Source organism: Panthera onca, chromosome F1 (assembly GCF_046562875.1).
Source record: "Panthera onca isolate mPanOnc1 chromosome F1, mPanOnc1 haplotype 2, whole genome shotgun sequence".
Classification (NCBI taxonomy): domain Eukaryota; kingdom Metazoa; phylum Chordata; class Mammalia; order Carnivora; family Felidae; genus Panthera; species Panthera onca.
This window is the reverse complement of record NC_138355.1, coordinates 12,105,218-12,118,440: the sequence shown is the minus strand read 5'-3', so window position 1 is coordinate 12,118,440 and position 13,223 is coordinate 12,105,218. Positions and strand designations below refer to the sequence as shown.

Here is a 13,223-nt window from a genome sequence, read left to right as displayed (position 1 = left end):
ATTTCTGAATCCATAACTGCTTAAAACCAAATGAAGTTGTTACAACTTAGGATATTTGCATATAAGAAATTTAAAAAAACCTATAGATGTATTAAAGTCTATTATTTTTTAGGTTACATTTACAGCTTTATTTTTTAGACAATAAATGTAATATAAAAGTTTTTTAAAGTAAATTTAAATTTAAGCTTTAATACTTGAAAGTGTTTTGTTTTTCTCCGGTCACTTTGCCCTGGACTGCAAAAACAGTCTCATCTGAGAGATAATCTCACAGTCCTATTCCTCACAAAATGATTCCCTCCCTACCCTGAGGTAGGCCTACAAAATCTGTCCTTACCAATTAATGGTGTCACCCATCTTTACCTTGATAAGCTTGAATTTCAGGTTTTATATTCATTCCAAATTACTTTCCATCTTTGAGGACAACCTGCCGAGTAAGCTTGTTGGGTGGTACAATATGACGAGGCGTGCAGCGTCTTAGAATCTCAGAGTCTTAGACCTTTAGAGCCCTAAAGCCCTGCCTATCTTAAGTCCGACTTCTGGCCTTGCCAGCCTTCCAGACACAGCTGGGAGCCCTGAAGTATGTGGGAGGTGGGGAGAAGGCCTGTGGCGGCGACAATCACTGCCTCCAGGTCCGGGAACTCCCTTCGTTTAGCTAGCATTGAACTCAGTGTTCTAATTTGAAGCCCATTTAAAGTAGCTTGGTGATCTGGTTTTCCCGTCTGGAGAAGATGGAAATTATTGAAGAAGATAGAGTCTCTACTCGAGGCAGGCGTGCTGGTGCCAGTGAGAAGTGCTCACAACCTGCTGTCTTAGAAAGAGAAAGCTTAACGTGGACACAAAGTAAATACAGCAAAGTACAAGTGTTAGGTCCATGCAGGGGTGAGTTGCCACATGGGTATATATTTTAGGAGGCCTTGAGGGTGGCCCTGTATCAGCACATTACAACAGTGATGAAGGCAGTGACGAACATGGGCCGTCAAGTAAAAGTTAAATTGTGCCTCCGTTTATTGAAGAGAAAAGTTTGATTTTTTTCAGAAAGGCTTTATTCAAAATTGGTTATACAAAGTTGGCCCTTGAAGGGGGCAAGTCTCCATCTTTTGGGAATCGCATATTGATTCGTGTCACTCTTTCTGATTGTTGCCTGAACGAAACTTTGCTTAGAACAAAAATTATTTTGTTCAAATTGGTCACCTACTCTATTTGCCAAACCTGATTCCGTATATGTCATTTGGTTATTTCCTATAATTAAATTCTCCCTCTAAAAAAATGTCTCATGTTAGGATTACTTTTGACCTTTCATTTAAGGGATAAATATGTACTTTCAATATTTATTCAGCCTAGTTTTGTTTCTTAAGTTCTGCAGACAATAAAGGCTATTAACAGCGAAATATTAGCACAAACGTCAAATTCTACAGCCATTATATACCACTCAGTATCCTTCTCTTCGGTCTAAAAGGCAATGCTACATTTCCTGTTTTCCAGTCTCTGCTTTCTGTGTTGTTTTTCCAAGATCACTAGAGGTGATGAGTGGAAGAGTTTTCATTATCATATGATTTGTTTTTGCTCATATTTTCTTTCTGTAATCTAGATTGCAGATTAGAAGTTGCAACTGTTAAATGAGCCTATCAAAGATGTCATCTGAAATTTTTTACTTCCCTTTTTAGTTCTCTAATAGGGTGAGATCTTGATTAACAAATGCCCCGGCAGTCCCCTTTGTGTGGCTGCAACCAGATTCAAAAGAACATGTCTTCATGAATCATGCAAGGTCTGTACTCCATCCCAGTCCTCACCCTAATCAGAGTTTAAACTCAAGTGCAGGCAACGTTTGAAAGCTACGGACTGTCTTCTTTAGCCTACGCATGGTTTCCTCTCTCTCCTTTCTCTGTTTATAAATGAAGGATCGAGAATCGTCCCTGTTTTCACTCCCCATCTCCTTTCCAGACAGGAACGTAGTGGTCGTCTTTATTTATTGTTTGAAATGTTATCACCACCATGCTTTTTCACTTAAAGCCTGCGATGTCTAGTTGTGAGATAAACATCTTTTTCCTTCTCAATTTAAGAAATTTTCGGCATGATTGAATGAGGGGTGAGGCAGGAGGGAGAGAGGGTGGAACATGCACAAGTAGTTACTCAATAGGCCTAACTTGGATGAGCCAGCCGACGAGCCCGCCCCACTCGCCCAGATGGAGAGCAAACGGGAGACGCTCATAAGGACAGCTGCCTCAGCCCTCTCTCTCCTTCCCGGCTTCTCCCTTGTTATGCTTCTTATTTCTGCCAACTCTGGCAGTGTATCTCACCTCCAGGGACACATTCTTTTTTCCTGCCTAAAGTGTGGAAAAAATGTCTTGTTGTCAGAGTTTTGTTGAAATAAAATTGGCATTTGGAAGAAGCCACATTTGCTGGGAAGCTTAGGAGGGGTGCAACTCCACGAAGTGCTGAAGCGAGCGAGTTCTCGGGGTACGGGCTGGGACCCAGTGTGCGCTGGGAAGAGAGAGGGGTGAGGGAGCACAGTGGCTAGGGGCTCAGGGCGGCTGCCCAGTCCGGGTTCCAGGGGAATACCTTGGTGCCAGGGTGCAGTTTCTCAGTGTTGCCCACTGGCCGTGTTCATCACATTCTGGGGTGCTGCTTAGATTCCCACCCATTACAGGGTTTGCACCAGAGTGAGGCGGGCCGAGAGAACGGCATTTTAACATCTGTTCCATGCTTGTGCCCTTAAATCTGAATAGCAACTACTTAAGGTTCTGGTGCTTAGGGTCTCAGGTCCCCAAATCGTTTATTTGTGCCTATCTAGAGGTGCCTAGGATGCAGTGACTGACTCACCCGAGCCATGCACGTCAGAAACCGGAACATAAGGCAGAAGGCAGTTCAATCGTTGGCTTCTAAGGGTGTAGGGATCCCATGGCAGCACAGGAGGGAAGTGTGTATGTCCTCTAACCTCACTGTGGTATTCCTTGTCTCACTTGGTCTTTACACACATTCTTCTTTCATCTTATGTCCCATTTCCCCTTCTGGGAAAAGTAAGAGCAGTTAAGATTTCTCTTTGAATCAAGGCTCAGCTGTCAACCTGTTCCAGAAAGATTCCACAATCCCTGTCCTCCTCCTGGACATGGCTGAACCTCTACAATCCTAGGTGGTAGTGCTTAATGCACACACGTAATTTACTTACGCGGGTAGCTCTCCAATTAGACAGTGAATGTAATGGTCCTTATAAAACTGAGCCAAGCCTAGTGCGTGGCCTGGAGTTACTGCTCCATAAATGATTGTCAAATGAAGGAGTGAGCTAAATCTTGTGAGGGTTCCTTGACGCACGTTGTAATTTTCGTCATCTCTGCTGTAAGGAATGGCTGAATTTGTTTTTGTGTAAAGTTAAATATGTTTGTATTAGATTTGTCTTCCCGTGATCCTTCGAAAAATGTGTTGTAAAAGCAAAATAGGGACACTGGGGTGGTTCAGTCCAACTTCGGCTCAGGTCATGATCTCACAGTTCCTGAGTTTAAGCCCCACATCGGGCTCTGTGCTGACAGCTTAGAGCCTAGAGCGGGCTTCAGATTCTGTGCCTCCCTCTCTTGCTGCCCCTCCCCTGTTCATGCTCTGTCTCTCTATCTCTCTCAAAAATAAAGAACCATTAAAAAAAATTTAAAGCAAAATAAATATGATAGTGAGAAAATAAAAATGCTTTGGTGATCTAAATTTTTGTGAAGTACTTTATTTTTTTTAAATAAATGTCACAAAATAGTTTAAAGAGCTCCAAGTAACTTTAAGAGGGGATCCACTGGATTTTGGCTAAGTGCTTACAAAAAAACATTTTTTAATTCCCCGTCCAAATAGTTAAACTTAAATTTACTGGTAGCTATTTCAGAGGAAGATGGGAACTCCTGCAATCCTTTGTTATAAAGAAAATGTTTTTGTCTTCAAATGTTTGGAGGAAGGATTAAAGGCAATTTATGGCTCGGACAAAAAGTAATAAAAAGTAGTTGCAATGGAGCATATTCTAAATTGTCGTCATTTTCTGGAATTACTAATAATATCAACTCAGGCATTTTATGTCCAAAAGGAATTACTTTCATTCATCACGCTTTAATGTAAACTCTAGTACCAATCTTATAGCTACTATGCTGGATCATTTGCTGCCTTCACTGTTTCAAAACAGGTATTCATTCAGTTATGTGACAGAGGAATTCTGCCATTAGATCTTTTACCACAGGGCTCAAGAAATATATTTGTAATTCATTTCTTTCAGGAAATAAGCTTGAAGATCTGAATTTTAAAAATCTTTTATTAAGATAAGTCACAGCCTTTTAAGTTTTTCCAGAAATGCTCCACTTTTAATCTCCAAGGGTATTATAATAATAAAAAATAAATTAACCTGATAGGCTAGTTTTCCTACTTATGCAACCCCTTTTTATTAGTATAATCCCAGTTTAAAATTTCTTACTATTTGTTTAATTAAAACAATCACATATACTTCTTATAGCATTTTACAGTTTATAAAGAACATTTTATTTATTTATTTTTTAAAAATTTTTGTTAATGTTTATTTTTGAGACAGAGAGAGACAGAGCACTAACAGGGGAGGGTCAGAGACAGAGGGAGACACAGAATCCGAAACAGGCTCCAGGCTCTGAGCTGTCAGCACAGAGCCCGACGCGGGGCTGGAACCCACGAACAGTGAGATCATGACCTGAGCCAAAGTCGGACGCTTAACCGACTGAGCCAGCCAGGCGCCCCTATAAAGAACATTTTAAATAAAATATTTTTGATCTTTGTAACAACTCTGTAGTAATAATAGTAATACTGTTAAATAGTATTAAGCCTTTTTACTATTTGAGGGAATACAAGAGTTGATGGTATAAGGACATTACCCAGTATCAAATAGCAGATCCAGAACTTAATGGAGAACTTACCTCTGAATAACATCCTTTCTTAACTATACGTCTAGTAAATTTGGTGCTGTTTTCCTTGGAGCGTGTTTTTAAAAATAACTCCTAGAAGTGTCAAAATATTATTATTGTGCACTCTACTTTCTGTTTTCAAATAAATGGTTGGTTCTGTTGCTTGATGAAGTATTCGCTGCAAATGACTTTCAGACATGGGTAAGTGTGATGTGGAAATTGAATCTAAAATAATTTTAAATAGGCATATGAATTTTTATATGATAGTATTGATTGATTTTAATGCTTCAGATTTATGTAATAGAGCCAGTCTCAGTACCCTTAGCTGAAAATGAGGGATATTTCCTTAATTTATTCTGCAAAAGACTCCTTTAATGTAGGATGAAATGTAGATATAAAAATTTTCATGTGTTTGTATATCATTCCATTTGACCCCCTTTGATTCCAGGGTGAGAACCCGTGAATGAGTTAGCCTCTAGTTCAATGTTTTTGAATCAAACGTCAGATAATGTTCTTGTGTATGTGATATTTTCTCCAATGATTCAAATCCTTAATGAGGTGCTACTTGCTCACCTACCATAAGGTGAATTCCAGTGATCTATGTAGGACTCTGTTTAAATACATGTGTTTTCTCTCCACCCAGAGTAAAAGAAGCCGAAGAGGTGTGTAGGCAGAAAAAGGGAAAATCACTTTATAAAATAAAACCAAGACATGACTCTGGAATTGTAAGTATTTAACTCTCCCCTTTTTTAACTTGTGATTTTCTTTGGCTTTTAAACATAATTTCCACAACATATGCAAACTCACATAATGACACCTTAATTATTTTCCTCTTAACTATGAATGGATGATATGCTCTGACTTGAAGAATCTCCTTTTCTGTATGCTTTTGCTCAGGCTCAAAGGCTAAGAGAATCTCAGTATCGACATTCAGAGCTTAAGATTTAAGACAAATCTCCTAAAGGAATGCATCTACCTGCATGTGTGTGTGTTGGTGAGGTTTGGGGAGCAATTTTTCACTTTCTCCATTACACATGTATCACCAGTGCAGGGCCGTATTTGAACCCAGAGTAGCCTGTTATAATTGGAATTAGCACCATTGGGATCTAAAACACGATGGGAAATGCTGAGTAGTAGTAGCATTGTCCTTTGCTCAGACCAGGGGGCTCAGACCTGGCTTGTACTCACAAATGGCTCTACAGAGTTGGCTGTGTAACAGCTGTAAACTAAAAGCCTGACCTCAACAAGCTTATTTAGCGTTCCTACTTACCCACTTTCTTTAAAACACCACTTTTACACCCTGGGAGGCAGGGCTTGGTAAAAATGATGAGTTTTCTGGGGTGCCCTGGAGGCTCAGTAGGTTAAGCGTCTGACTTTGGCTCAAGTTGTGATCTCACAATTCGTGAGTTCAAGCCCCACATTGGGCTCTCTGCTGTCGGCACAGAGCCCGCTTCAGATCCGCAGTCTCCCTCTCTCTCCCCTCCTCTGCTTACACTCTCAAAAGAAAAAAAAAAGACAAGTTTCTTTTGTGACACACTGTCAGTATTTTTTTTTTAAATGTTTTGAGGTTTTATCACTTGGTCCCACAAGAGTAAGTAAACGATGCTGTTTTAAGTGAAAAGTTGTTTTAGGCCTTAAAATAGGAAAACTTTGAATGGGATTAGACTAACGTAGTGTAAATGGAAAAGATAACGGGGTGCCTGGGTGGCTCAGTCAGTTGAGCATCCCGACTTTGGTTCAAGTCATGATCTCGGGGTTCATGAGTTCAAGCCTTATGTTGGGCTCTGCTGTTAGTGGGGAGCCCACTTGGAATCCTCTGTCCCTCTCTGCCTGTGCCTCCTTCACTCACACACTCTCTCTCTCTCTCTTAAAAATAAATAACATTTAAAAAATGGAAAAGATATCAAAATAACCCAAATTGGAATATGATTAAACCCTACTTAGAAAAAGTTAGGAATTGCATCTCCATTTACAATATATTTTCCTGGGGCGCCTGGGTGGCTCAGTCGGTTAAGCGTCCGACTTCAGCTCAGGTCACGATCTCGCGGTCCGTGGGTTTGAGCCCCGCGTGGGGCTCTGGGCTGACGGCCCGGAGCCTGGCGCCTGCTTCCGATTCTGTGTCTCCCTCTCTCTCTGCCCCTCCCCCATTCATGCTCTGTCTCTCTCTGTCTCAAAAATAAATAAAGGTTAAGAAAAAAAATTTTTTTAAATAAATAAATAAAAAATAAATAAAATATATTTTCCCTTTAGTTTCTTTATATCAAAATTAATATTATCTGATGATCTAATTATCTAATTACCTTATGGTTTAGGTTATTTTCTGCCTTTTTGATTTGAGTATAACCTTAAAGGTGTACTGAATGAGAAGGGAAAATCATTAATCAACCTAATCATGCTATTGTAAGGATATAAGAGAATGAACACTCAGTTCAATCTTTATGTATTTGTGCATAGGATGGAGAATGAGAAAGGTGAGCTGGTACTTTTTCACACTGGTGAGAAGCTGAATTTTTAAAGCCTTTTTTTTTTTTTTTTTTTTTTTGGTCTCAAAAATATTTGGTGATTTGGCTAGGGAAAATTCTTGCAGATAAAACAGATTTTGCTTATATATTCTTCCTTTCTGGGCTGGTGGATCTTCAACCTTTTCCTAGAGAATTTAATCCAAATGAAAAGATCTCGTTTGGCCTATTATACACTTCGTACATTTTTGAAAGTTCTTACTTCTAACTGTAACTTTTCTCTGGTGCATTTATTTTCAGAAAGCAAAGATAAGCATGAAAACCTGAGCAATGGAAAGCAAAATGAACATGAGTCACTGCAACCACTTCCACAATATTCAGCTGACCTGAGGGTGGGACGGAAACTATACCATTTTGTTCATTTTTCCTCTTGACCTCTAGCATAATCTTTGTGTTTTCTAGACAGTTCGCCAATTGTTGAATTTTACTGTACATTCATAAAAATGCAAAAGCAGTAGACCAGTGGAGAATTTGACACCTTTTCTTTTTGTAAAGTTTATGGTATAATATTGATAGACCAAAACAGCATGTATAAGAGGCAATATTTGCATTAATGCTGAACATGCTAAATGTTAAACTTACAATTTACTTTTGTGAGAATATTCCTTATCCCAGCAAAACACTTTCCTTTCTACTGACAACCAGTACTCCATTTCACTGCATTTAGATTTATGGCTAAAATGTTATTTCTAGTGAATTGTTTGTATCAGTTTCATGTCTACATATAAATTTTCTATTTTAAAACTTAAGTACCATTTATATATCATAATCAAGGCTTCCCCAACTCTTGGGTTGCTCTCCATAACTATATATTTGTGAAAGAAGATTATCATTTTTTTACTCAAGTAAAAAATATAGCAAAAGGAAAGCCCTTTCCTATAAGTCATTTAATATAGGCAGAAATCAGAGTATTAAGTTTAATGAGGGCTTTTATCAGCCTGTGTTGTTTGAGACCGTACATAAAACTAATCTTCAGCTAAAGTAAATTAAAGTCGTGCCTCTCTATGTTACCATTGGCCTTCACAAAGAAAATATGACTCAATATTTTGAAGGAATTTAAATAAATGATGTTCATAAAATTGCCAAACATGACTAATTGTTGGCAAAAAAAAAAGTAAGTTTTCAGGTGGATTGGCATCTGTTAATTCGCGTACCTGCCTGAGTGTTTTTACATGATTAGAATCATCTCTATGTGTTACAGCAGGTGATTAAAAGCTATAAAATGAGTATGTAATGATTTGTTACCTGAAGGAGCCTAGGAAAGGATTTTATTTTATTTCAAGGGGGAAGAAGAGTAAATCTCCCACTCTTTGTGAGAGTATTTTAAAGTCAGCTCAAGATACATTGTGATGGCTTTGTCTAATATTAATAGGTGGTTTTTTTTTCTAATTCTTTTAATGATATTTGTTGGGGCTTATCGATGTTGATAAAGGGGAGAATTTCTTGCTATCAGAAACTAATTATGGAAAGACTTAAAAAAGAAAATGTCCTGAATCACAACTATGTTTGCATTTATGTAAAGTATGGTCTTTTACCTTTTAGTTTATAGTTTAAGTGCAAAGAAACAGTAGTGGATTTGGTTTGTTTTCTAGTCTTCCTGTCTCCTTCAGTCCCTCCAATGTGTATATTACCATTCTTCACTGTAATAATAGGGCATTTAACAAAGATCGCTATGTGCAATACTGTATTTAGTGTTTCTATTTCAATTTTTCTAGGATGTTAATTTATATGAAAATAAAATGAATAATAAAAGAGTTCTGTGCCTATTGTGTGTATATTGCCTAAGGATGCTTCCAAAATATCGTCATCATAGTCAACATTGGGAGAAAATAAGTTACACTCTAAAGATTTTTTAAAAGTTCTTATTTCAGGTTTAACAATTGTTAGTAGGTAAGTGTTAAAAAAAATTGAATGCTTCTTATACAATCTTAAGGAAAAAGTATTTTCCACTTATCAATTGAAAGATGTTAATATTTGAGAAATCCTTTTTCCAAAAGTTAAAAGTTAGATGCAGAAATTCACTTGATACAGATTAAGTGGTGAAGGACTATTGGAAGATGATAAGGTCAAGGGGAAAATGATGGTGTAGATGGGATGGATACAGATGAGGAAATGGAAGGAATAAAAACTAAGCACTCTGCTAACAGAGAAGCATGAAAAGAGTTTCCTTTTCTTTATGAGTAAGTTTTGCGTTTAGATTGATAATTTTTCAATTTAAACTCTTTTATCACCTGTACATTGACTTATCTACTTTGTGGCAAGGCTTGGTGCCAATAACTGAATGTCTCAAAGATCAAGGAACAATTTTATGAACATCGTTTGTTTACATTCCTTAATCAAGTTGGGGGGAAATAAAGCAGCAATGACAGTTCACTACTGTCCAATTTAGAGAGCACAAAAAGCTGGGGTGCCTGGCTCAGTTGGTAGATCATGCGACCCTTGATCTCAGGGTTGTGAGCTCAAGCCCCACATTGGTAGTGGGGTCTACTTTTAGAAAAATATGGACAGAAAGCACAAAAAGTTAAATCTCAAGGGATGGGTGGGTATTAGGCAAGTGAAAGGGGAGAAGAGAAATCCACAAATGGAAAGACAGTGCTCAAAGGCATATGGAAACCATCATTTCTTTTGGTTTGGGATCAAGACAATCTTAAAGTCATCTATGCCCTTGCTACTCACAGTAGGGCAGTGGATTAGCGGCACTATCACCTAAAAGCTTGTTTGAAATTTAAAAGTTTTCCAAGTGGTTGGTGAGGAGGGGATGATGCTGCACTTCTAATAGAGGTAGCAAGCTGAGAAGAAGAAAAAAAAGCATGGAAAATGGATGCAAAATAGTCTGCCACACCTGTAGAAGAATAAGAAACGGGGTATAAGGCAGGGTAAGTGATAAGGACACACACATAGGATCAGGGGTAGATCATGAAAGTCTTTAATACAAAGAAACAGTATGAAGTACGTTGTGGAGCCAATAAGTTATTTTGAAGTGGTAACATTAACTGTTTTTGGTTTAATAAAGCCCACTCTGGTACCAGTGTGGAGGAGAGAGTGGAAAAGTATAAGCCTGGAGGCCAGAACACCTTTAAAGGAACTATTACAATTCAAAGGGAGAGATAGGACTTAGTATCAAAGGGAGAGTAGGACTTAGAGATGGAAACTTGGAGCTGAAAAAAGATCTGTTAGGGAGTTAAAATACATATGAGAATTTAAAGTTTTAGACGTGAAAAACAAGAAAGCAGATTGAATTTAAGCTGACAGTCTGATTCTCGAGTGGGTTATTTGGCAAAGTGTGGCTCTGTATCAACAAAGGTGGTGGGGAAATGCTTTAGTCTAATTTCTTCATAAATATCAGTGCCTCAGAGAAACCTCTGATAAGCCTTTCAAGAAAAGCAACTTTATCTCCAAGTCTTTATCCTTCAATCTATATAGTTATTAGTACACAGCCTGTCGCTCTCTCGAGTTTAAATCCAGAAGGACAGGGACACCTGGGTAGCTCATTCGGTTAAGCGTCCGACTCTTGATTTCAGCTCAGTCATGATCTCACAGTTGTGAGACTGAACCCTACTTCAGGCTCTGTGCTCGGCATGGAGCCTGCCTGGGATTCTCTGTCTCTTTCCCTCTCTCTCTTCCCCCGTCCCCAACTCACATGCTCCCCCTCTCTAGAAATTCTAAAAACTACAAAGTTTTAAGAAAAAATAAGAAATTTAAGCCCTGAAGGACAGAGACTGTTTTCCCTCAGGACTAAATCTATAACATTAAAAGCAATCTGTGACACTCAATAAAGATGTATTGATTTCAGGAAGAAATAAATGAGAGGAAGAAAAGGAAAAAGTCAAGGGCTGAAAGGGAATGGAGAATCCACAACGTGTGCTAGACACGCAGTTGGGATTTCTGGTAGATGAAAGATATCGAGGAACTCGAGAGATGTATTTCTGGAGATTTTGAGGTAAAAGCCATCTACATTGAAGTGATAGTTGAAATCAGATGGATTGTTGAAATTACCTGGGGAAATCTGGAACAGAGGTTAAAAAAAATCACACAGGGTTGAGACTAGTGTTTAAAAGAGAAACAATAGGTCACAGAAGGAACCTCGAGAAGATTAATCAGGGAATTAAAAACGGAGAACCAGGAAGAAGTAGTTGTGCAGAAGTCAAAGTAAACAGCATCTCAAAAAGAAGCCCTCTCTCTACTGACACCATGCTTTTGCCCTTCAAACATGCTACTATTGTAAATAACAAATGTAATAAAATATATATATAATGAATTGACTTGTTCAATATTCTGTTTAAGCTATTTTAGGGAAGCAGTGTAGAAAAGAGATTTAAAACATGAGCTCTGGAGTTCTATTATGGGTATGACTAAGTAAGCTTCTAAGAGACAATCCTCCCCAGATAGTAACTGTAAACTCCGAACAAAATATAAAAGCAGCCACTTGGAGGCCCTGGATAATGAACAAAGGAGGCAGGTTCTGGGGGCACAGTGGGGGTGGAACTTACAAGAATGGCCCAGGGCCTGAGGGCAGGAATGGTACTGCATCCAGCAGCTAAAAACTCCTAAACCAGCAGTCTTTTTGGCTAGATGATATCATCTTTAAAGTCCCCAGGAGGAGGAGAAACCCTGTCAACCAGAATTCTATATCCTGTGAGAATATACTTCAAGACTGAAAGTGTATATACTTCAAGACTGAAAGATACTTGCATTTATAAGAAAGCTATTCATATGTGTTACTAGTAGACCTATACTACAAGAACACTAAAGAAAGTTCAAGTTGAAGAGAAATGATACCCAAAGAAAATGTGTATCTTGAAGAAGTAACAGCAAACACTGGAAATGGTAAATACCTAGGAAAATATAAAAGACCAGTTCTTGGGACATCTGGGTGGCCCAGTCAGTTGAGTGTCCAACTTTGGTTGATTCTGTTTCTCTCTCAAAAATAAAACATTAAAAAAATTTAAAAAACTACTTCTTTTGCTTTTAACTTATTTTAAGCACGGATGGTTTATTTTATTATTTTTTAATAGAGAGCATGTGCACGTGAGTGAAGGAGGAACAGACAGAGGGAGAAAAATAATCTTAAGCAGGCTACACACTCAGTGCTGAGCCCAACACAGGGCTTGATCCCAAAGACACCAAGATCATGACCTGAGCCAAAATCAAGGTCAGACGCTCAACTCACTGAGCCACCCAGGTGCTCCAACACTGACAGTTTAAAGCAAAAAAAATTAACACTTCTTTGAAGAGTTCATAATGCATGTAAATGTAATGCATAAGGCAATTTCAAAGGATGGCACAGGAAGAGAGAATAAATTGCAAGATTTCTATATTTTACATGAAGTAGTACAATATTAATTCCAAATAGACTGAAAAGTTAAGGATGTATACCCTCAAAATTCATAGTACAACCTTTAGTGCAGCCACTAAAAAGTAAGGGAACAAGTATATCTAAGGAGTCAATAGACACATTAAAATGGAACTCAAAATCTATTTGAATACTTGAAGACATGAGAGTTTGGAGACAACAGAATTAAAAAGGATAGAGGATAACCAGCGAGATGACAGCCTTAAACACAACCTTATCAATTACCTTACATGTTAATGGCCTGAACACTGTAAAAGGCAGAGATTATCACACTGTACTTTTTTTGAGAGGCAAGATTATGCTGCCTACAAAATACGAATTAGAAAGATACAAATAGATATAATCATAAATATAGGTAGGTATTGATACCAGCGTTAGAATAAATGAAGTAAATATTGACAGACTTAAGGAAGAAACAAACAATTCCATAATAGTGGTTGGAGGTTTTCACACTCCTTT

At 38.1% G+C, this 13,223-nt stretch overlaps 1 protein-coding gene and 1 long non-coding RNA gene across 2 annotated transcripts in view; one reads left to right on the top strand and one right to left on the bottom strand.

Annotated features, from left to right (window-relative positions):
• The window catches only part of LOC144614954 (uncharacterized), a 66,719-nt gene extending 60,242 nt beyond the window's left edge, over window positions 1-6,477 (bottom strand). The window contains exons 1-2 of the long non-coding RNA XR_013553305.2: window positions 6,163-6,477; window positions 2,821-3,008 (exon numbers count right to left, since the gene is read on the bottom strand). This is a non-coding gene — a long non-coding RNA (uncharacterized LOC144614954). The remainder of the gene's footprint in view (window positions 1-2,820; window positions 3,009-6,162) is intronic.
• FMN2 (formin 2) overlaps window positions 1-9,165 on the top strand; it is a 386,263-nt gene extending 377,098 nt beyond the window's left edge. The window contains exons 17-18 of the mRNA XM_078441390.2: window positions 5,536-5,617; window positions 7,652-9,165. Of these exons, the coding sequence (XP_078297516.1) occupies window positions 5,536-5,617; window positions 7,652-7,678 (109 nt within the window). The 3' untranslated portion in view covers window positions 7,679-9,165. The remainder of the gene's footprint in view (window positions 1-5,535; window positions 5,618-7,651) is intronic.
• The last annotated feature ends 4,058 nt before the right edge of the window (window positions 9,166-13,223 follow it).